This window comes from Trichosurus vulpecula, chromosome 4 (genome assembly GCF_011100635.1).
Source record: "Trichosurus vulpecula isolate mTriVul1 chromosome 4, mTriVul1.pri, whole genome shotgun sequence".
NCBI lineage: Eukaryota > Metazoa > Chordata > Mammalia > Diprotodontia > Phalangeridae > Trichosurus > Trichosurus vulpecula.
In genome coordinates, this window is record NC_050576.1 from 301,378,080 (window position 1) to 301,399,075 (window position 20,996).

Below are 20,996 nucleotides of genomic sequence, written 5' to 3' on the forward strand. Positions count from 1 at the left end.
CAAAAACATCTTCATTCAGTCCCTGATCTCTTCTCACCTATATCATTGCAATAGCCTTAAAAATGAACATGTTGTATCCTCTTCTCTACCCATCCTACAGTAAAATATAAATTCCCTAAAAACTTGGTATCCACCTCCCAGAGTTTCATACAGTGGTTGGCACATAGCAGGTACTTGACAAATGCTTGTTGATTGAGTCTCATTATTGTCTTAAAAAACACATTCAATAGGGCAGGAGAGAGTGCCTGTGGCAGCCAGGGCAGCCAGCCCCACAACCTACTTTGCTGTTAACCCCAAATGTAACATGTAGGGGCCCCTGGATGGGTGACTCATCCTGGGATGAAGAAATGTAATCTGCCCTACCCTGTGGGAAGGCCCTTGAAAAAAAAGGCTACAATGGCTAGATAACCCTGGGGAATGGCAGCCTGGTGCCTGGTAAGGGAGAGGAATGAGGCAGGGAAGCATACCCTCTAGAGGACTAGGAATCTTGCCCCTCAGGAAGTCAGCATCTGGGCAAAGCCTCGGTCACCATGTTCAAGTTCTTATTCTGTTACTACTCTGGCTGGGCACTGGAGATCAGAAGATTCCCAATATCTGTCCATGCCAGCACCTGAGAGAAGTGAAACTGCTGGTTTGAAAAGACAGCCTATTTTCTCATCTGAAGTGAAAAGAGAGAAGAGGCCCTTGAGAGGAACAGAAGGTGAAGGAAGAGACCAGCGAGAAAAGTAAATCAGCAAACGACCTGGAGTCTAAGTGGGTTGTTTCAAACATGGCTACTCAGAGACAGGAAGCAGCCTGCCTAGCTGGCTTTTAAGGCACAAACTCCACCCCTATGACTGCCGTTTTCAGACTGGCTGACTTGTCATGGACTTTGCCTCAGCTGAGGGCTCCTGAGCAAAATTAAAATCTTAGCGATCTTCCATGCGTAAGCTCCCCAAAAATCAGAGTACAGAAATGAGGCAACTGACTTCATTTGTCCCCCACCCCCCACCCCCAAGGTAACATGATACAGTGGTGGCAAAAGCACAGGTTTTATAATTATAGGGCATGAGTTCAAATCTTGGTTCTGCTACTTATTAACTGTATGACCTTAGAAAAGTAATTTACTATCACTGGGCTTCAGTTTCCTTAACTACAGATGAAGGCATTAGGTTAGATGATATCTCAGTTATAAATCTATGATATTTTCATCTCCAATGGGAAGTCAAATTTTTGATAAATTTTGATAAATAAAACACTAGAGAAGTCAAATTTTTGTAAAAAATTAGAGTTAATAGTAGAAAATAAAGTAACTATATTTAGTATTGTTTTTATGCACGAATGTTGAAACAGGAATAATACCAGTGATGTAGGTTAGATCATATTCCTTTCTGAAAATATTAATAATATACTAGAGCAGAGGTGAGGAACCTGTAGCCTTGAGGCCTAATCCCTAATCCCTTAGGGGGTTTGCTCTGTGAAATTTGGATTCAAAGGGCCCCACTTAAGGACCTAGAGGGCCCTGTTAGAGTATGGTAACCAATAGGAGACAGTATGGCAGATAGAGTCTGAGTCAGGAAAACTGGCTTCAAGTCCTTCCTATGACACATACTGGATTTGGGCAACTCATTGAAGCTCTCAGTATACCATAAAAGCCTCTAAGACAAGGGTGGAGAACCTGCAGCCTTGAGGCCACATGTGGCCTTCTAGGTCCTCAAGTGTGGCCTTTTGACTGAGTCCAAGTTTTACAGAACAAATGCTTTTATGAAGGGAATTTGTTCTGCAAAGTTTGGATTAAGTCAAAGGGCTGCACTTGAGGACCTAGAGGGCCACATGGGCCTCAAGGCTGCAGGTTCCCTGTCCCTGCCCTAAGATAAAAAATTTTAGAGTAGGCACATAATCTTCAGGAAATCGAATTTCCTCACTGGGAGTCTCCTACACTAACAAAATCACAAGTCCAGTCCTATCCTATCCCATGGTAGCTGATAATCCAAATACAATAATTCTATAACTTTGAGTAAAAATGAATTTGATTCCTTTGTCAAAAAAAACCCCTGTATTTCCTATAGAAACATGCCTAAAGCAGATATATAAAGCCTAATATAGAATTAAAATGTGAGAATGGGCTTAAATTAACTATTCTTTGGCTATGGCCATAAAATCAAAATTTGTGGCCATGGTATTTAGAGGACACTGAATTTAAATTGAAAAGTTTAAAAGAGATAAAGGAGGGAACAATGTGTCATACTTAAAGGTGGAGTGACGACAAAAGAATGTCAGTTTTAAACATCTGTCCACCTAATGGAACAGCAAATAAATGGATAAAAGAAAAATTGGCTGAGTAGAAGATAAAGCTTTGGACTTAGAGTCAGAAAGACTTTAACTTCAAACACTGCCTCAGGTACTTATTAGAATGTGTGACCCTAGGTAAGTCATTTAACTTCACTTTTTCAGCTATTAAAAAAAGGGATAATAATAATAAGTACCTCACAGGGTCATTGTGAAGGTCAAATGACATATAAAATACTTTGAAAATCTTATAACAAACACTATAAAAATGATAGCTACAACATAGGTACAAAAAATAACTAGAGAAAATAACTAAGGGCAAAATCATTTTTATTCAAGTATAGATGCATTTATTGATCAACCAATCAGCATTTATTAAGTATCTACTATGCAAGGTGCTATGCATAATTTTACAAAAAATATTGCACTCTATTTGTAAAGAGCATATAGAAATTAATAAAAATGTAGAAAAAGAAATTTAAAATATTATATTTACAAACCCTAATACAAGAAAAAATAATTAACAAGGGAAATGTTGTTAAAATATGTAAGATAGAAAAGAAAAATTGATTTAATTGTGTTTGGGATAAAGTCAAATTACAGAAACCACAACAAAAGAGAGAGAATCCAACAACAAGTAATTATTGGTCTGACCAAAAAAAAAAAAAAACAAACAAACCCAGAAACCAATTTAAATACAACATATCCCAGTCAATGGGCTGCAGCTAAAGCTACATATACAAATTAAATGCAATAACAAACACCAGTGGGCAACTGTGGAATTAAATAAAATTCACAAGAAAATTAAACAGATAAGGACATTAAGGAGAAATGGAAAGAAAAAAAAGGAGAGGACTGGAGACTCAAAAGTTCAGACATCCAATTCTACTATAAATCAGTAAATGTCAAAACTACTTGAAACTGGATTTTTAAAAATAGAAAAAAATCCTGCATAAATCCAAGATTACAAAAAAAGGAAGCCATTATTCAGGAAAAGACATTAGGAAAATTGGATGGCAAAATATGAGAGAAATTGAGGATCTATTTATGCAGAACAGTAAAATTCAAATGGCTCAATGATCCAAATATAAAAAATAAAATTAGAAACTAATGTAATTGTGAAAATGTGTAAGTTTTCTAGGCATTCAACAGGAGATAATGTAAAAGAAAAAATAGATGATTTTTATTAAAAATAACTGATGCACAGCAAAAAGCAATAATGTATCTAGAATAAAAAGAAAAAATCAGAGCAGGAAAAATTTTGTAATGAAATTTTCTGATTAAAAATCTGATATCCAAAATACAAATGATGATGATGACGATGCCTGGCCATAAATTTGTATGCTGTTTTAAAGTTTGCTAATTTGCTATTTCATTGCTCATGGAAAACAAGGTAGATCTACCCAGTAAGGACCATGAAAGTGTCCAAAACCTTTCACTCTCTGATTCTAGTCCTAGGACTATACCCTAATAGAATGCTATTGACAAGAAATAAAAAAAGGACCTAACCATACAAAAATATCCCAAGCAGCACTCATAGCAAAAAAATGTGCAAACAATCTATGTGTCCAGTTACCATGGAATGGCCAAGCAAATTGTAGTTCATGAGTATAATCTGACTCCATGAGATATAATAAATATGAAGGATGCAAAGAAATATGAAAAGACTTACAAAATGAAGGCATGCAAGCAAGCATAATCAAAAGAATGACACAGTGACTACAACTATGTATATAATAACAGAAATAGCAAAAAACCCAGAAAAACACACAAATGGGGACATGGAAATGAACAGTAAATTTTGTGCCTCCGCTGTTAAAGTTAACATACATGGACACTTTTTAAAAAATTTGTTATTTCACCTACATAGGGAACTCTTAGTGAGGATACTCTCTATACTAACTCAGATAGGTACCTGCTCTAAACTTAAGAGAGTTAATTAGGGTCCAGAGAAGTTATAGGGTTTGCCCAGGGCTACACAGCCAGTATGTTTCTGAGGCTGAGCTTGAACTCAAGTCTCTCTCCACAGCTGCCTCTTGATACAAACTTAAAAATGGACAGGGTGCCCCAAAAACCGTAGTGTAGGTTTAAATTTGAATATGTTATAGATAGGTACATTAAAAAAAAATACACATTGGGCTGCTAGGTGGTGCAGTGGATAGAGCACTGCCCCTGAAGTTAGGAGGACTTGAGTTCATATCTAGACTCTGACATTTACTAGCAAGTCACTTAACCCTGATTGCCTTAAAAAAATTCACATTTAAAATAGTGTATATTGCCTTAAAACAGGTGTAGCTATTTTAACATATATAGACATTCAATACTTAAAAAGTAAATTATAAATTGAAGTATACAGCTCTATGTGCCATCATTTACAACCATTTCAGAAATGTTTCTTGTGTGTTAAATGTTTCTGTGGATGGGTGTAGAGAGGAAATAAAAACAAAAACAAAAATGTATTTGAAATGACCTAGAGAAATATTATTCATTTTAACTAATTTGATTCAGTCGCTGCATAAGTGAATGGGATCTAATTTTTCATATATGCCTTGTAAAACTAAAAGGGCTATCAAAATATGGTTTTGTTGTTTGCACAGACATTTCTTTTAATTTGAGTTCTCATGGGAGAGCTTTCCTCTACAAAGACACAGGACAATTGTTTTAAGTTAAATTGAGAGGTAGTTGAAGCACAGAGACGAAGTGCCTTACCCAGGGTCCTGTAGAAGTACCTATGTATCAGGTCTTCCTGACTCCAAGACTAGCTTTCTGTCCCTTATCCCAAAGTGCCTTTTGCATAACTATTCTACAAAGAAATTCCCAAATCAAGAAATCAAACCATTTGTCACACTGGTACCAGTCAATATAATTGCAATCATAATCTCTAGGAGAAAATATCTGGCCCCTATTGGATGTAATTTGCAAATTCAAACCTACTAAGAATAAATATCACAACCAAATATACTTTGGTGTAAATTTGTCAATGCCTCACTTCCCTCAGGGGTATTTGGATTTCAAGTATTATATTTCTAATTGTGAAATGAAAAGCTTTGGAACTATGATCAACAAAGCAGAACTAATCACAGTTCCAGAGGACTCATGATGAAACATGCTACCTTCAGAGAGAGGTGGACTCAAAAGTCCTTTTTTTGTTTGTTTGTTTTTTTTAACATGGATAATGCAGAAATTTGTTTTGCTTAACTATACATATTTGTAACAGATTTGATTTTTTCTTACTTTCTCCGTGGCTGGGTGAGAGGGAGGGAGGAGGGAGAAAATTAAAAACCGAAAGTAAAATACAATTGAATTTAAAAAAAAAAAAAGGCGTTGCCTTCCCTTGAAGGAATATTAGGCATATGAGAACAGGTGGAGAGCAATCCTTTTTTTCAGGGGCAAGGAAGGAGTGAGGGCTTTTCATGTGCCCTTGAGATCATCACATCATCATCATTGGTGCTTATATAGCACATTAATGTTTGCAAAGGTTTTACATATATTGATGTCATTTGAAGTGGCCATCTATTTTGCCTATGTACAAAGTTAACCCCGGCTACAAAAAGAAAAAAAAATGCATCCAAATAACACTCATTTCAAAATCATAATATTAAGGTGTCACCTACCTGTAGGAGGAAACCTGGACGTTGGTTCGGATTTGACGCTCCACCTCTTCTTTGTTAGTGTTCAGAGGATTTAGGAGATCCATTCGTTTAATGTGGTACAGCAGTTCTTTCAAGAATGACAGATTGTCTTCCTCCAACAAACCCTTTTCCTCAAGTATCCTGAAGAGCTGCACGGCCTCCTTGATAAATTCCTGCTTCTTCAACGGGATATGATCCAAGCAGAGGAATTTCAGACTAGCCAGATCTCGACTGTCTATTTCCTCTGCAATGTTGAACAAAACTGCGTGGAAGTCCATGCTTATCAGAAAATTAGAAAGGTGAAGTTCTAACCTGGAAAAAGAAAACTTTATTTTAGTTGAGGCTGACAAACTGTTAGCTGCATCTAGCCTAAGGTCTCTTTCTTGTTTATTTGAAAGTTTTCACTTTCGGGGAGGGTATTTCCCATAACATTCAAAGTCCATACTTTCTTAAATATAATGAACTTAAAGTTACTCTTCCCCACTAGACTATAACAGCCATGAGGATCGGCACAACTTTGAATATCCCAAAGCACTTACCACATAGTTATAGTGTGCTGGCACACACTTATTGCTTGATAAATGTTAGGCAAGTGAATGAAATTAATATTGAATCAGGCATTCCCAAATCATTCCAATGCACATTCATCTTCTTCTCTGTTTTCCTATAGCACTTCTTTTTGGCACATAATCAGAAAGAACTTTACATGATCACTTAACTGTTTCATCTTTCCCCCTCAAATAGACTTTAAATACCTAGGGGGCAAGAAGCATGTCTTCTGTGAAATGGGGACAAAAATATTTCACAGTGTTGTTGAGAGGATCAAATGATACATTGTATGTAAAGTGCTTTGAAAACCTTAAAGTGCAATGCAAATGCGAGTTGTTATTAGTTGAAACATAATGTCCAGAATGCCTGCAATATTACATCTGTAATTCCAAGTTAGAAAAGAGCATTGAAAAATTTCTTCACTTTTTGATCTATGATCAGATCATCCATACCTCACAAGAATCCAACATACATGGATCATATAAACTTTGATCAGAATTGCATCCAAGCCTATGACACTTCTTACGTAACACACTTCTCTCAAACCTTTTAGAATCCTACAAATAGCCAGGCATGGTAGTGCATGTTTTTAATCCCTGCTACAAGGAACACTGAGGCTGGTGGATTGCTTGAGCTCAAGAGTTCTAAGGTGAAGAAGGTTAAACCAATTGGATGTTTGTACTGAGTCCTGTACCAATATAGTAAATTATAAATCAAAGATCTGAACTTGTCTTCAGGGTCCAAATCCAGCTCCCTTCCCAAAGCAACCCAAGTTAAAATTGAATAGATTCCCAGGGTTTCTAGCAGTTCATACATGTTTGATTAAAAGTGAAGTTAATGCTACCCCTTTACCCCCTCCCATCACCACCACCAAAGATGAGGGTGTTTGCCCTTACCAAACCTCAGAATAAAAGAGCTTCACCCAACAGGATCTTACCCCAAGAAATAAGTCCAGGCTTTCTCACAAATTCAGCAATTCAGAAACAGGACTGAGCAACTCTCAAGCCCCCCAAAAAAATGCATATTAACTGAATAGTTGAAGTACAGTGACTAACCAGGAGCTGCCTGTGTGACATAACATCCTGAATGTGAAATAGAATCAACGTTTCTCTGAGGCTTTTTTGGACTCGTTCGGCACGAGTTCCTCCTCATGCGTGATTGTTTTAAGAAAAATAATACACACATGAACCCCCAAAACATTCCCTCTGACCACCTTGGCTCACTTTGAACTGTTCTTGGGGGCCCCAAGGGTTTTCAGCATCTAGCATCAGAAGTTTTCACACACACACATACATACATACATACACACACACACACACACACACACACACCCCACACCAGACCCATTTTCATTCTTTCATTCAGCTATGGCATGTAACACACATTCAACTTTCCACCCCTCCCCCTCCTTTTTTTGATATTTGTATTACTACTGTAGTATCTCTCAACAAAGACAAATGACCAAATCAAATGAATGAATATCACTTACAAGTCTTTAACAAAATCCAAAGAAACAAATTAACAAACAAGAAGCAAAAATGGATTTGTTCGGAGTACCTTTTCAAATTGATTTAAAACCTTTGACTTTTTTTTCTTTTTTAAAAAAAATGCAGTTTTAGTTAATGTTCTGATTTTATTCATTTCATTTTGTATCATTTCCCATAGGTCTTTCTCCTCTTCCTTCTATTTTATATATTTGTCATTTTATGTCACCAAATATTTCATTATATTAATATACTGTAATTAATTCAAGCTAAATGAATTCAACCATAATTATACCATAATTAATTCCCTTAATCAATTAGGCTACCAAGTATTTCTTAAGTTCCTATTATGTGCCAGACTGGATTTAAAGCCAACTTTCTCATTCTTCCCCTAACAATATAGGTGGTTTTGTAGCATGAGCGGTAGTATGGTATAATGGTTAGAGAACTGATCTCTAGCAATGTTACTTGCAGCTGCTGCGGGGGCAGGGGGGCGGTGTAAGACCAATAACACCAGCACATAGAAGGGCTGCTAGCACAGGTCCTTTGATCTGCTTTTCTAAAAGAAAGCAACTCAAAAGGGGTCAACAATCTTACTTTAATCAAACATACATATATGTATGTATGTATGTATGTATGTATACATATACATATACATATATATATATACGTATATATATATATATATGTATGTGGTTTTTTTTTCACTTAGTTCAGGGGAAAAGTCAGCACCCTGAACTTCAGAGAAAATACAAACAGAAATTACAAGGAGAAATTATACAAACAGAGCAAATACAAACAGCCAAGACCAACAGACAGGGCTTCTAACTGTCTGACCAAAACAACACATACATAGTTACCAGAGAGAGAAGCACCAACATCTGGGTTTTTCAAAGCCGGGGGGGCTCCTTCACGGCTACCCAGAGTCTCATCTGGATATATCACACAAACTCTCTTTCCAGGAGTGAGCCCCAAAGCAAAATGCTAACCTCGGAGTATATATACACTTCTTCAGGGTCAGAGTCACAACCCTCATGATTCAAGCTCATGTGGCTCAAACTCATGTGACTTAAGTTTCCATGTAACTTAAGTAGGTCACATGGGCCTATTAATGGATGGGAAAGATGTTCCCATTAAGCAAAAATACATTAACAATACAACCTCAGAGTCAGGAAGACCAGGATTCAAGTTAGGCCCTTGACACATACTGGCCTGGTACCCTGGGCAAATTGTTTCACTTTTCAATATCCCAGGCAACTGTATGAGACAAGAAGGTACACAACAGGGAGGTATCAATCTGCCCTGGGAAAGGGAATATTCTCATTGAGTGTTCCTTATCTAGACTTTTTCAAGATATTGGTTGATTTTTTCTGATTTTTTTGTGTCTCATCTCCCTCTTTTTTCTTTTTTCCCCTCTCTCTTTAAAAATGACTATTTTTCTTTAAGATGGTTCCCTGGAATAGGGGAAGAGAAGAACTAATTAGAGGAACTGATGATGTGAAAAACAAAAGTTATCAATAAAATATTTTAAGTATCAAATACTTTATTATTATAGTTATAACTATAATTATGATATTAACACTTATAACTATGCTAATTATTGTAAATATGATAATTATTATATTGATTATTATTATTAATAACCATTTTAACACTCATTTCTAAGGGAGACCCAAGATGGCAGCATAAAGGGAGCATTCCAGCTAAATTTTCCTAACATTCTCTTCCAAACAACTTCAAAATAACAAAACAAATTCTGTAGCAGCATAGCCAACAAATGGATGGGATGAGACATTTTTCCAGCCAAAGACAACTTAGAAGGTTGAAAGAAGAGGTATAGAATGTTGGCAACACCAACTGTGGACCATGGAAGCTGTGGCAACAACATAAAACTATATTAGTAGGGAAACTCAAGTTACCCCCTCTCAGAACTAAATAAATCTAACCATAAAATAAATAAGAAAGATTCCAAGAAGTGAATAGAATTTCAGAAAAGTTAGATATGATAGACTTCTGGAGAAAAGTGAATGAAAACAGCAGGAGTATGCCTTTTTCCTCAGCTGTATATGGTACCTTCACAAAACAATCAAGTGTTAGGGCATAAAAACCTCATAAACAAACACAGAAAAGCAGAAATACCAAATGCACCCTTTTTGTCCCATAATGCAATAAAAATTATATTCAATAAAGGGCCTTAGAAGCATAGATTAAAAATTAATTGGAAACAAATTAGTCGGGAAGACTTATGTGAACTGATGAAAAGTGAAGTGAGCAGAATCAGAATACTGTACACAGTAACAGCAATATTATAAAGATAATCAAATGTGAAAGATTTAGCTAATCTGATAAATACAATGATCCACAACAATTCCAAAAGACTCGTGATGAAAAGTGTTATCCACATCCAGAGAGAGAATTGACGATTTCTGAGTGCACATTGAAGACATTGTTTTTCATTTTCTTTATTCTTCTTGCCCTTTTTTTTTGCAATGTAACAAATGTAGAAATATACTTTGCATGACTTCCCATGTATAATTTATATCACATTGCTTGCTTTCTCAATCGGTGGGGGAGTGGCTAGAGGAAAAAATAGAATTCGGAACACAAAATTTTAAAAATCAATGTTAAAAATGTATTTCTCCAATTATTAGGGAAATTGAACATCTCATCATGTGGTCATAAACTTTTCATATTTCCTCTATTGAAAATGATCTGTTCAGTGAAGCTTATTACAACTCCAGAGGGTTAAAGATGAAGTATGCCTCTTGCTTCTCAGAAGAGAAACCATGGACTGGCAATAGGTGCAAAATGAGACCTACACTTTACAACATGACAAATGTGATGATTTGTGTCACCTGCTGGTATATATTTGTTAGAAGGGAAGATTGATTGTATTGGCAGGATTAGGAGTCATTGAGATATATATCATTTCCTGATTCTAGATTTCAAACCTTTGTCTGATGTATTTCCTACAAGTATTTTTTTTTCAATCTGTTTCTTCTCTTTTACTTATTGATCAATTTCTTTTCATTATACAAAATTATTTTATCTTTGCATAGTCACACCTATCAGTTTTGTCTCTGATACATTCTTTTTCTTCTTTTATAAAAATGTTCTTCCTTGCACTATTCCTTTTGTTTCTAGTTTTTTTCTTATGAAATTTTAAAATAATCAGATCCAGGTAGAATCTACTGTGTAAAAGATAAGGTCATTCAAACCCACAAAACAGTAATCCACAGCAGTTGTCATTGAATGATGGTTATATTCCCAAGTGTTTGTTCAATCAATCACCAAGCTTTTGTTAGGTACCTGTTAGCTGCCAGGTAACTGAGAATAGAAATACCAAGGTGAAATCATCAGGCATTCAAAATATTGACATTTCAACTAATGGGATGCATCATGTTTACTGATTAAGTGAGAGGCATGTCATAAAGAGGACTGGCCAAGGAGTTCCCAGTCCTTATCCACATGTTGGCTTCATGAAACTGCTTCCAGAAATTCCTAATATAGAGACGCTTTTTCTCTCCATTTCTAAGCAGGTACAGGTATTCTCAGGCCATTGCCTTTTGCCCTATCTCAGCATAACCAAGGTAAAAAAAAAGCCTTTTGAACACAAAAGGTTCATGGAGGGAATCTCTGTCCACACCAAGTTCTGAGCCTGGCACAAATTATCCACTGATGAACTGGGCAAACCTGGGACTGAACCTCAAATACCTGACTGCCTCTTCTACTTTGCTTTGCTTTCCCTAAGCAGAAGTAACTGAGTAGTGACTGAGAGTTGGGCATTTCTAACTATGATTCTACTCATATGAGTCCTGGAAGTCAGAAGTGCTAAAAAGCTGCTGGAAATGATTGCTGCTAATGCAGCTCTTATCAGAGAAAATACAGCTCTCCCTGTAATGTTAATGGGATATGCATTCCGACCCCCTATTCCCCTCCTCCCCAGTCATTAAATTTGTTGGAGGCTAAGTGTCAAGAAACACCTGCCATTAGCATCTAGTTATAGTTATTTTAAAAATTTTTGTTAAAATAAGAAGCTAACAGATAGCATACTTCTTCTCCCTAGAGGCATTCTCCCCAAGGGTGGGACTCCCCAGCATCAACCTCATAATGCCCTAGGGTTTCTGTCCCTTATCCTCTCAGCAGTAACTATTCTACTCTGTGCCTAATAATGATGCCTTTCATGGTGCTTGCCCCCTAGGTATAAAAATTCTTGACCCTAATTTAACATGTACTCTAAGTTACATATATCAACAAATCACCAAATCAAATTATTTTTCTGGTTTCTCATCTTCCTGGATCTCTATTGTTGATCAGCTCCTCATGTAGGAGTTGTTACCCTCAGGAGCATCATATTCTCTTAGGTTTTCCTCTCTCCTCTCCTCTTTGACACTGCAGACGGTCATCTGCAGCATCAAAGGCTACAGAAAAGTCAAAAAGGCTGATGATTGAGAAAAAGCCATTCAATTGGGTGATTAAAAAATCACTGGTGATAATTCAGGGTCATGTGAGCAATAAGATGGCAGATTTGACATTTTCTCTTATTCCCATGACTTCTCAAATCTCTCAAAAACAGTAATTAGGTACTAAAGATAAAGCAACTTCTACTATTTCCATGGCCTAGGACTAAGACATCAAGAATCTAAAAGAAGGTTAAAAACCCCAAGACAAAGCCAGGAACTGACCCTCACCCATCCTGAACTCATTCAGTACTCCTCCCCTGACCTCCCACCCTACTGGCAGCTATGTTGTACTAGCAGACCCAAAAACATGATGCAAGCTTATAGCAAAACCACCTCTATTTCCTGGTCCCTCCTCTCTTTACAATGCAGCAGAGAACCTGGCTCCAGGCTTCAGAATTTTGCTCAGGCCACAACAGCCAACTTGGCAAAAGTGCTTCAGAAATAAAAGCCTGCCAGTGTTACAGCCTCCCAGGAGCATTGGTGCCTGGAGAAACAGGTTCTGAATTGCTGGTGCTGGATGAGAGAACTGAGGAACAGAAGGAATAAGATAGGCCACCAGAACAGGAAACTGCTCACGAACACTCCTCCAAGTCTAGGGGAAGAGCGCAGCATTCAGGTAGGGCCAGTTCTGAGTACCCAAAAGGCAAACAAGCCAGAGAACTAGGCTGGTGAACTATGAATTGCCAGATGTGGGAGGAAACTGAGATACTTTGAGATTTAGCTCCCAAGGAAATCACAATCAGAGGGGAAGGAGTTAGAAAGCGAGTGATAAGGAAAATAAGAAGGAAAAAAGGCTGAAAGTACCAAAGATTTCATGAAAAAGAAAACTCTAAGAACCTGAAATATAAAAAGATAAGTCAACAGGAAAAGCAGTAATAACAGAAGGAAATATGGCTTCAGAGCTAGTGAATGAGTTCAGTCATCTATGAATAAATAATGCAAAATAAAGAAAAATGATCCAACCCTTGATGAAACAGAGGACAGTATGGAATTTGAGGAGAACACAGAACCACAACACACTATTCCTGAGTGGTTCAAAAGAGATACGAGAATTTTGAGAGCAAAATGTATGTCCTGCACAAGAAAAATAATAAAATAGAAAAACTTTAATCTGCAATGGTAAGCCTCACCAAGGAAACAAAAACAAGATTGGGAACTGAAGAACAGCCTAGAAGAAGAGAAACAAACAAAAAAAACCCAATAACATAAAAAGAAAATATGCTCACTATTCAAGCAAAACAAAATGAACTTGAGGACAGGATGCATGACTCCAGGCCTGGTGCTCTATCCACTGTCCCACCTAGCTGCCCCCAAATATCGATTAAATGAACCTCAAAGGAGAGGTGACTGAGTGATGGTAATAGAACCTGGAGATGGCAAGAGGGAGCAAGAAGCATTCCAGTGAGGAGATATGGAAGGGAACAGGGTAATGAATGAAAATGCAAGCAGTGCTAGAAAAGAGAAGCCGTGCAATCAGGAGGGAGCCTGTTCCCTATGAGTACAAGAAGATGAGAGGAGTGATAAAGGAAAAGCTTTAAAATGAAAGCAACCTTCTTAGCTACGGAGCAAGCATTTCAGAGAGCACAGCAAAGGGAGTTTTAAGAAGTTGGGGATGGGGATAGGGTTTGGGGGGGATGGGAATAAAGGAGTAGTCAGTAAGCAACAGAGAACAGGTGAGAACAATGATAACCGGAGGTTTCGAATCACTAGGATGAGGGTGGGGCATGATGGAGTAGGAGCATTTTAATTGAGGAATGAGGTAGAGAAACTCTATTCCCTTTTCAGCTCTCGTTTAAGCATTATGGTCTCCCATTAGAAAATAAGCTCCTTGACTTCAGAAACTTGTCTTGCTTTCTTGCTCCTGTATCCACAATAGCACTGTGCCTGGAACATAGTAAGCACTTAATAAATGCTTTTTCTATCTACCTAGCTCTGTGTGTGTGTGTGTGTGTGTGTGCACATGTATGTATGTATGTACATATTTTAAATCTGGCTGTCTATCTAAGGGTAGAAAATCAAATTTTAAAAGCAGTCCTAGTCCTCAAAGACCCTACATTCCATTGGGGATTTCCACATCCTAGATCTGTGCTTCCAGTCCCAAGTTCTAGTCTCTGAATTTTTTAAATTTTTTTTTCTAGTCTCTGAATTTTAAACTCAGGTCTCTAACTGCTAAGAGGATATTTCAAGCCACACCTTATCTAAAAAGGAAATCAATGTATAATTCTTCCTAAACCTGCAACCTCCTTTTTCTTTATTTATATGCAACCTACCTTTTTTCTCTTTTCCCCACTCACCACTCTAAGCAAATCCATTGCCAAATGCAGTAAATTTTATCTCCTCAGAAGGGGGAAGGGAGAAGCAGGATGGGAAAAATTATGTTACATAAAGGAGGTGTGAAAGGAAGAGCTTTTATAATGGAGGGGAAGATGGGAAGGTGGGGGGAAGCATTTGAATCATATCTCATGAGAACTGGCTCAAAGAGGGAATAACATACACACTCAGTTGGGTATAGAAATCTATCTTACCCTACAAGGAAGTAGGAAAGGAGGGGGTGGTGCTAATAGAGGGAGGGGTGAATTAAGGGAGGTAGTGGTCAGAAGCAAAGCAGACTTTTGAGGAGGGACAGGGTAAAAAGAGAAAGAAGGATAAACAGGGAAAAAATTGGATGAAGGGAAATACACAATTATTATAACTGAGAATGGGAATGGAATGTACTCACCCATAGAATGGAAGCACACGGCATAATGGATTAAAAATCAGAATACAACAATATGTTGTTTACAAGAAACACATTTAAAAACAGAGAGACACACAGAGTAAAAATAAAGAGCTGGAGCAAAATCAATTATACTTCAACTGAGTTTTAAAAAAAAGCATTGGTAGCAATCATGATCTCAGACAAAGCAAAAGCAAAATTAGATCTAATTAAAAGAGATAAGCAGGGAAACTTCATTTTGCTAAAAAGGTACCCTAGGCAATGAAGTAATACTAATAATAAACATATATGCACCAAATCACATAGCTTCCAAATTCTCAAAGGAAAAGTTAAATGAGTTAGAGGAGGAAATAGACAGTAAAACTATACTACTGGAGGACCTCAAATTTCCCCTCTCAGAGCTAGACAAATCTAATTATAAAATAAACAAAGAAGTTAAGGAGATGAATAGAATTTTAGAAAAAGTCAGCTATGATAGACCTCTGAAGAAAATTGAATTGAAATAGAAAGGAGTATACACTTCTCTCAGCTGTACACAACACTTTCACAAAAATTGACCATTAGAGCATAAAAACCTCACCAACAAATGCAGAAAAGCAAAAATATTAAATGCATCCTTTTCAGACCAAAATGCAATTAAAATTATATTCAGCAAAGAACTGTGAAAACATAGAATAAAAATTCATTGGAGACTAAAAAATCTAATCCTAAAGAATCAGTAGGTCAAAGAACAAATCATAGAAACAATAAATAATTTCATTAAAGAGAATAACAGTGAGACAACATACCAACATTTATGGGATGCAGCCAAAGCAATACTTAAGAGAAAATTTTTTTTTTATCTCTAAACATGTACATCAATAAAATAGAGAAAGAGTAGGTTAATGAATTGGGCATGCAACTAAAAAAGGTAGAAAAATAACAAATCAAAAATCCCTAATTAAACACCAAATTGGTAATTCTGAAATTGAAAGTAAGAAAACTACTGAAATAATAAATAAAACTATTAAAAAAATAAAATAGATAAACCAGTGATTAATTTGATTTTAAAAAAGAAAGATGAAAACCAAATTACCAGTATCAAAAATGAAATGTTGAATGCACCACCAATGAAGATGAAATTGAAGCAATTATTAGGAGCCATTTTGCCCAATCATCTGACAATAAATCTGACAATCTAAGTGAAATGGATGAATATTTACAAAAATAGCAATTGCAGATTAACAGAAGAGGAAATACAATACTTTAAAAACCCTGTCTTAGAAAAAGAAATTGATAAAGCCATTATTGAGCTCCCTAAGAAAAAATCCCCAGGACCAGATGAATTATTAACTCCAGATACGAAAATTCAGCTATCCTTCATTAAGACAGACATTAAAGAGGTTTGCAAAACTATGTGAAACAGTGCCATTCTGATCATTAATTTTTTTGTATTAGAAAATAGTAATTTTCATTAAAATAATATTTAACGTAATGATTTTTTTATTTTTAAATCAATGAATTAATAAATATTTTTTAAATCAATAATGATCTGCATAAATCAGAGGGTTACTCAGGGAATGGGATGGAATTTCAACATAGGCTGAGACGAGATTGCCTAGGTATACATGTTATCAGTAATCTTTTTGGGGCACAGTCATGTCAGAGTGCATGGGGACTATGCCAGTTTTCAACATCTCTCTCCATGCTAAAAAGGGTTTGGATACAGATTAATAATAATTTTTTTTCTTAAAAACCATTTCTGGCAGACTGATACATGTATTAAGTGCCTACAGTATTTGTGTTTTTTTTCTTTGATGTCTTATGCAGATTCCCTCGTTGGTTCTTTCACTTTCATAGAATGATAGCTTTCAGAAGTAGACGAGATCTTTCAGGCCACTAAGTCCAAAGAAACTAGGCAAGTCACACAATTTATAGGTATCTGGGATTTGAGCCCAGGTGTTTTTGACTCCAGGTCCAGTGCACTATCCACCCAGGGATGGGGAACCTATGGCCTCGAAGTCACATGTTGTCCTGTAGGTCCACACAAGTGAGACCCTTTGAATTCAAACTTCACAGAACAAATCCCCTTAATAAAAGAATTTATTCTGTAAAACTTGGACTTGGTCAAAAGGCTGTACCCAAGGACCTAGAAGGCCCCATGTGGCCTGGAGGCCATAGGTTCCCCACCCCTGCATGCGGCCTTTCTTTCCTTTTAATTCTCCCTTTAGATCAACTTTCCTAAGCTGAAGTCTGATTTGCTTGTGACTATTAGTGACAATAGTTCTTTGGTAAGACCACCTGGTGAGTTAGAGGTTGTGATCAGCATTGGTGGAGAGGGTCCTCTCATCAAGGAAATTATAGATCCTTAAAGTATTGGAATAAACATTCCCTCTAATAAGCTCATCATCATTTTCTACCATTCATTTCATCTCTCTTCAATCCTCCCATTGCTCCCCTTCCTCCAGTCCTCTCAGCTAAGAACCTTGCCTCCTATTTCACTGAAAAAGATTTGAGACCATTCACAGAGAGCTCCCTTTTCTTCATCTCATATCACTCAGATGCCTTGCACCACTATTTCCTCCTTCACCGCTGTCTCACATGATGTGGCCCTTCTATTTGCCAAGTCAATTCCCTTTATACACAAGTGATCTCATTCCATCGTATCTGCTCCAGCAAATCATTCCTCTGTCATCTCCGCTCCCACTAATCTTCACTTTCTCTGCATCTACTAGTTTTTTCTCTATTGCCTATAGACACACCAGTAAGAACAAACACAACCCTTCCCCAAAACCCCTTCCTCTGTGGTCCTCCCTCCTGAGTCTCCTGAACTTTTTCCACAGTCTCTTTACTCCAGAAGCTCAAGCCCCACTCCCAGACTTCACATTGAAAGTAGAACCCTCTGACTCCTTGACATCTCCCTCTCCCTGGGCTCCACCCAGAACCTCCATTTTAAGAAGGTTGCCCAGGCCAGTCACATGTTCATTCTATTCCAAGTGGCACTCTTGAATCTCCCGGACATTTTTTTTTGTACCCAATTCCTCATATCTTCCCTCTCCTTTTATATGTCTTCCTCCTTTAGACAGTGAGTTCTTTGAGGAGCGGGAATTCTTTGTGTCTCCCCATTGCTTAGCACAGTGCCTAAAGCATAGTAGGCACTTGATAAACGTTTATTGACTGACAATCAGTACCTTCACTTTCGTTTCTCTCACTCTTCCAACTTACTAAAATCTGACTCAACTGAAATGGCTTCCTTCGAATTTACCAATGATCCCTTAAAAGCCAGTCTAATGTCCTTTTGTCAATCATCGTCCTTCTTGACCTCTTCTCTTCTCCCTCTATACTGTTTCTTTTGGTGACGTTATCAGCTTCTATGGATTTCATGATCTTTTCTAAGCTGAAGATTCCTGTATCTACTTATCCAGCCCTAATCTCTCTCCAAACCACCTGCCTCACATCTTCAACTGCCCTTCATAATCTGGGTCCCCTCTGACTCTTCCAGTCAGTCTTCTTCCACCTCAGTCCCCTCCACTTACTCTTTAACCTTTCCAGTTTTTTTACAACTTGGTAACCTTCCCCTCCACCACCCCCACCCCCGTTTACTCTTCAATCCAGTAGCAATGGCGTATTGCATCTGGGGCCATCTCCGGCCCTCCTGATCTACAGCTTGCCGCTGGACCCAGACTTCTCCCGGAGAAAAGAAGGAGGCTGGGGACTTTGCACAGCCCTCCTTCACTTCAAAACGATTCACTTGCAAGTCAAGATGGCACCTTCCTGATGTCCTTGGTCCTCTCCGAGAACGAAGGAGGGACAACAGACAACAAACACACACGATACTCCATCTGTCAACTTAAGGCATTTTCACTAGTTGTCCTGCGTTTATGGAAGTCTCTGCCACCCAAACTACATGTCCGGACTGCTCTGCATTCAAGCTCCAGATAAAATTCCACTTTCTACAACGGTCTTCCTTCATGCTAGCGTCTCCCCTCTGAGATTATCCCCAATTTATCTTCTATGTATCTTGTTTAGACAAGATACATGTATCATAATTAGACAAGATACATGTATCTCGTATATCTTGCATATTTACCTTCCTCGCGAGACTGAGAACTTTTTGAGAGCGGGGACTGTTTTTTGACTTTTTTTTTAATCTCCAGTATTTAGAACAGTGCCTGGCACAGTGTAAATCACTTAAATCTCGGTTCCACTTCGTGGAAGTGAGAGTTTGGGTTTTTTCCCCCTTCCTTCCTTAGACTGTGGCAACTCACCTACGGAAGCGGATTCCGCGTTCAAATGGTGGCGGGGCAGACTTTCTCTGTCTCACGGTGCCACAGTTTCAAAGTCAAGTCACCAGCCTGCGAAAGATCCTGACTGTGGCATGACCGAGCTCTCTGCGCACTGCTGGCTCCCGAAGCCCCACGGCCACCAAAGAAAATGATTCTCAGCAAAAAATCAGCTCGGGAAAGGTAAACTAATTCTTTGCCATCGGAACTGAATGAGTCATTTCCCCTCCCCATCTCCCTTAAAAAAAAAATTTAAAGAACCAGGGCATCATTTCCTGACACTTAAGTAACCCTAAGGTGAAGTTCAAAACAAGAAAACGGCAATTTGGAAATCACCTAGAGGAGCCCCAGCTCTGGTTCAGAAGTGATAACTCCAGGGGGCGGGTGGTTGATTAGGATATGTCTTTAATATAAGAAACACCCCCCCACCCTCCACCCTATTCCTTTGCAGGGGAGGTCCACGGGTGCGGAGCATTGCATATATTCTCACTTTCTTCAATCGATTTTAGTTTAGTTTTTTTTTAATCCTTCCTCTTCCCTCTCCTCCCCCACTTTAAAAATATTTGTCATATGGATAACACTCTGGGAAGGGTAGGGAGAGGGATAGCAGGAGAAATTTCGTGATGTAAAAAACAAACAAACAAAAGATGCAATAAAAAGAAAGAAAAGAAAGAAAGAAGAAAGAATTAAAGAAAGAGAAGGGGAAGAAGAGAAGGAGGGAGCGAGGTGGGGAGGGAAGAGAGATCTAAGATTAGTGAAGTCGCAGCACCAGAAGAACAATCTGATAGAGCAGTTACAAAATGTGCCGCTGCAAAAATAAACACTTTTCCCCGTCCCCATCCCCACCCCCACTCACTAAAGTCCTGAAATTGTTTTTTTTTTCCAACTCTCTGAACCCGCACAGTTTCAGATCCCGTTGTGCCCCGCCTAGGCGAATTGAATGTAAACTCCCAGAGAGCAAAGGCAGGGTTTTATCTTTGCACCCCCAGAGCCCAGCATTTCACCTACATGCTTGATAAATCCAGGATAAATTGAAAAGAAAATGATCAGAGACAAGTTAAATTCATAATCCTTTGCCCAAGAACCTGGCATAGTAAGGCAAGAAGATCTCATTTGCTCTTTTAAGACTATTTGAGATTCTTCACTAGAGTTTACAGATGTGGTAGGGAGCCTGATGTGGCCTTGGTCAGAGTAATTGACTTTGTTTTTGTTTTGTAAGGCTGTGATTTCTACTGCCCTCAGCATGGAGAGGAAGAGTTTAGAGAACAGCTAGTCAACCACCTTATTTTACAAGTAAGAAAACTGAGGCCCAGAGAGAAGTTGTTGGTCCCCAAAGACTTCTTTAGATGTCAACCACCCAAGGTGATCTGAACCAGCCACCCACCTCCTGGCTTCCATCTATCTCTTCCTGCAGGGACTTCTTCAGTTGGGCCTACCTCCTCTGTCCCCTCCCCAACTTCTCCTTCACCACCCCCCACCCCACACACACACACCTCTTCCTCCACCATCACTTCACTATAACCTCCCTCACAGTCATCACCCCTCCCCCCTTCCCCACTATCATCTCTTCCTTCTCAGCCTCTCCCTCCTCCAACACCTGCTTCTTTTCTGCCTCCACCACC

At 38.1% G+C, this 20,996-nt stretch overlaps 1 protein-coding gene across 1 annotated transcript in view; it reads right to left on the bottom strand.

The window, feature by feature from the left end:
* The window catches only part of CASP8 (caspase 8), a 34,282-nt gene extending 14,581 nt beyond the window's left edge, over nucleotides 1-19,701 (bottom strand). Inside the window, exons 1-2 of the mRNA XM_036756972.1 lie at nucleotides 19,360-19,701; nucleotides 5,883-6,212 (exon numbers count right to left, since the gene is read on the bottom strand). Coding sequence (XP_036612867.1) covers nucleotides 5,883-6,178 — 296 coding nt within the window. The 5' untranslated portion in view covers nucleotides 6,179-6,212; nucleotides 19,360-19,701. The remainder of the gene's footprint in view (nucleotides 1-5,882; nucleotides 6,213-19,359) is intronic.
* Between the last annotated feature and the right edge of the window lie 1,295 nt (nucleotides 19,702-20,996).